Genomic DNA, 3,723 nt, shown 5'->3' with positions numbered 1-3,723 from the left:
ACAGTGTCTTGGAAATACTATCCAATTATAAGCTACCAATAGTCATCTTGAAAGTATGGCTCTGTATGAAACTGAGTATTTCGACGGAAACAAGCATAAGGCCAATTGCTTAATGATAAGTCTATAAAGTTGCTAAGTTTCGTTTAGCGCTTTGCGATGCATGGTCAAGGGATTTTACACAGAAAAATATCGTCCTTCTCGCTTCCTCAGCATTCCTGGTATCACTTCTATCATTTGTGCTTTGTTATGATAAAGATCTAGTGGACGTCAAGCACTTTACTAACTTTTTCTCCCACGTTTCTTTATCAGTGGACTTTAGATAGTCTATGTAACTCCTTTTGTGAAGTTCTCTGGGTAGTTTCCGACTATAGACATCATCAAGTTTTATCACGATGAGGCGGACATCTTTCTTTTCCATTAGTCGATAAAGGGCGTAATCCAGTTCTGTGCCACAATAGTTACTACTGAAAAAGTGAGTGGACACAACAGCAAATGTTCTACTACTCTTGTAAACGCTGTCAGCCATATTTTGACGAAATATGGCTGACACCCAATCTGAGTCTTCAGAGCTGTATATAACAAATGCATCGTATTGAAACTGCATATCTGAAACATAAAGTAACTGAACGTAAAACATGGCAGAACTGACAGACACATTGAAACAACGAATGAATAGTAAATGTGGAACTGTCGAAGCGCTATCTCAAGGGTGGTTCAACTTTGAACGTTAGCCCGCAATAAAACTTCTTTAAGTTTATCGATTATATTGACAACTAATCATGCCTTAACACTGCTAGCCACCAGGTTATCGAGATTTCACGCCTAGCTAGAACCTTTGCTGGACTTTCCGCAAAAAGTATCGACTTAATACCGAATTAAAAAAATTCAAAGAAAGCATCATATAGACAACGATTCATGCATGGTAAGAAGAGTTCACTTTGATAACTACAACTACCTAAAGGTAACCGAAAAGAACTCTACCACACAGACCTTCGTTACGAGATTTAGGCAGTGGTGAGCCTTAGATAATGATGAATATATCTGAGTATACCTGTTGAAGGGAAAGGTTTTGGCGGTTTTTGTCGACGGCAGTGCAAGAGAACGATCAAAGCAGCTACAATGATAACGAATACCAAGATGGAAACAATACCAAGTACATAGGGGATCGTCTCATTCGTATCTGCTGAAAGAGATTTTGAAATAGTTTATAGGTGGACGCATCCTTGCCACATCAAAATAGTTTTCTACTGCAGTTTTCTCTTTTTTCTCATTTTGGAAACATTAAGTCTTAAACCACGGAAGAAAAAGAAGTACCAACCATTAAACTATACTGCTGGTCTAACGATTGCATGTGAGTCTTTATCTTTCCAAAGCTGGTTCATTATTTAATCGCAGTCTCTTAGAATTAGAGTAAATCACGTTTTAAAGAAGAGGAAACCTCTCTGGAATAAATTGAGTAAACCTCTTTTAAAACATGATCGGCGACAAAACGCCGTCAGAACAACCAAGCATAGTGTCAGTCAAAATCAAACTTGAAATCGACTGATGAGAGTAAATTTTAATCAACCCTCAGACGCGAACAATTAAACAATAGATTATAATAATTACATGTTAACAAACCGTTATTAGATTTCTAAGAATGGTGTTTAGTATTTCCTGACAGGCCTGAAGTCTGAGGAGACCGAGGAGCTTTATTGATCTCTGTGTTAGGCAATAAAGGAAAAAAAGAAAACAGTGTGGGTAATTAGATACGGCCGAGTAAAATTAGGGATTACTATAATCCACCAGACATTTTTTCTGGCACGCCATCGGTCTAAAAGCATCTCGTGACCGAATGTTCTCCAGCTAATAAAAAATTAGGGAATATCCAAACGCGTACCCCAGCATACTCTAGTTTTTAAACCTTACGTCCACTACGATCAGTCTTCGTTTAGAATTTAACTGAAGAGGTTAAAATGTTTTCTGATTGTTACAGAAAAAGGGAAATCTTTGCATGAAGACGTACTAGAGAACACTGAAAAGTGAGTATCTCACGCAGCAAACGATAAGCTGATAATGTCCGCGAGAAATTATCCGTGCATATTTCAGTTTATATGTCTAACAAATCTACTTGCTACTTCTGGCTCGATTCAAAGAGAAGAGTTATCATTGACAATGTGTTAGTAAGTTTTTTATTAAGAATGATGTTCACTATTTCTGACTGGTGTAATTCTTGGCAAAAGAAATTGCTTTAGAGTGAAGGGATTCTGTGATGGATGGGTAGAAGCTGTCGATGTCGAACGAGGCGAACGATTTTGAACGAGGCGAACGAATTCTTTTGCCAAGAATTACACCACAATCAGCGACAAAGATATCGAAATAATCATGCTCTGCCGGAAATCGCTTTTATTCGACAACGAGACCACCTGGACCAAAAAAACCAAAGCAGCATGTTCGAAGTCACCATGGGCAGCTTCGACGGAGCGGAATTTTGCGAGCTTATCGGGTTTTCCTCCTGAACAACCTCGGCGAAAAATACGGCAAGAACAACGTAGGACTCTAGAGGGACGACGGGCTGGTGCTTCTAAGAAACACAAGCGGGCCACAATCTGAACGGACCAGAAAGGACATCACAAGTGAATTTAAGAAACAAGGCCTGAACATCTCCATAAGCACAAACCTCAAAATATGCAACTTCCTCGACGTCACCCTAAACCTCGCGGACGGAAGCCACTATCCATACAGAAAGCCCAACAACGAAACCCTTTGCATCAACACCAATTCCAACCACCCGCTAACAATAATAAAACACATACCTGCAGCAATCGGCCGACGAATCTCCCACATCTCCTCAAGCAAAGAACTCTTCACCAAAATCAAGCCACACTACGAAAGTGCACTCAAACAAAGCGGACATGGCGAAAAGCTAACCCTAACCGAACGTAAGAAACCTGAAACTCATAACCGCAAGAGCAGACAAAGAGACATAATTTGGTTTAATCCGCCCTACAGCATGAACGTGCAAACAAAAATCGGCAGAGAATTCCTGAACATCGACAGCAAGCATTTTCCAAACAATCATCGGTACAACAAGATTTTCAGCAAAAGCAGCATAAAAGTTAGCTATAGCTGCACTGACAACCTGCAAACCACAATTAAGAAACACAACAAGAAAATCCTTGAGACAAGCAAGACACCCCCCACAGAAAACAACTGTAACTGCAGGAAAAAAACGACTGCCCTCTGAAAAACAACTGCCTCACTTTAAGTGTCGTCTACAACGCCAACGTAACAAATGAAAATGACACAGCCGGAAATAATTACACTGGACTAACCGAAGGAACCTTTAAACAACGCTAAAAAACTTTCTTTTCGAACCAGAAACTATTCAAACAGCACGGAACTATTAAAGTATATCTGGACACTCAAAGGCACCAACGCTGCAGTTACCATCCATGGGGCACGTGTCCGGTTTACGGCAGTTACAGTTTTTGTTATTTCCTTCAGCGACTGTGGATTTTCTTATTTCGGCTTTGTTGTGGCTGGAGATAATTGATTTAACGTTATTCATGCAGCTGTGGCTTAATTTAACAGAGTGTTCCGATTGAAAATTTTATGTAGTGGATTAGATTTGGGGAAGTGCTGGTCGATCGGAGAAAGAAAGCATTTTCCAACATTTGTTTCAACGTTTCTGCTATACGGCGGGTTGTACCATAGAATGTTCCTTTGTCTGTTCCTCCACGG

General features: G+C 40.0%; 1 protein-coding gene across 1 annotated transcript; it reads right to left on the bottom strand.

Moving 5' to 3' along the window:
* Nucleotides 1–244: 244 nt before the first annotated feature.
* Nucleotides 245–2,826, bottom strand: LOC148733300 (toll-like receptor 2 type-2). Its single transcript, XM_088757982.1, has 2 exons — nt 2,796–2,826; nt 245–606 (listed from the first exon to the last, which is right to left on the bottom strand). The coding sequence occupies exons 1-2, from the start codon at nt 2,824–2,826 to the stop codon at nt 245–247; spliced, it is 393 nt and encodes a 130-aa protein (XP_088614108.1).
* Nucleotides 2,827–3,723: the final 897 nt, after the last annotated feature.

The sequence above is a fragment of the Stylophora pistillata genome, chromosome 4 (genome assembly GCF_964205215.1).
Source record: "Stylophora pistillata chromosome 4, jaStyPist1.2, whole genome shotgun sequence".
Lineage (NCBI taxonomy): Eukaryota > Metazoa > Cnidaria > Anthozoa > Scleractinia > Pocilloporidae > Stylophora > Stylophora pistillata.
This window is presented reverse-complemented; position numbering and strand designations above follow the sequence as displayed.

Coding starts and splice junctions, on each gene's coding strand:
- LOC148733300 (XM_088757982.1), bottom strand. CDS start 2,826: ATGTGGGAGATTCGTCGGCCGATTGCTGCAG. Junction 607..2,795: donor TCGTCGGCCGATTGCTGCAG/GTATGTGTTTTA, acceptor TTTATGTTTCAG/ATATGCAGTTTCAATACGAT.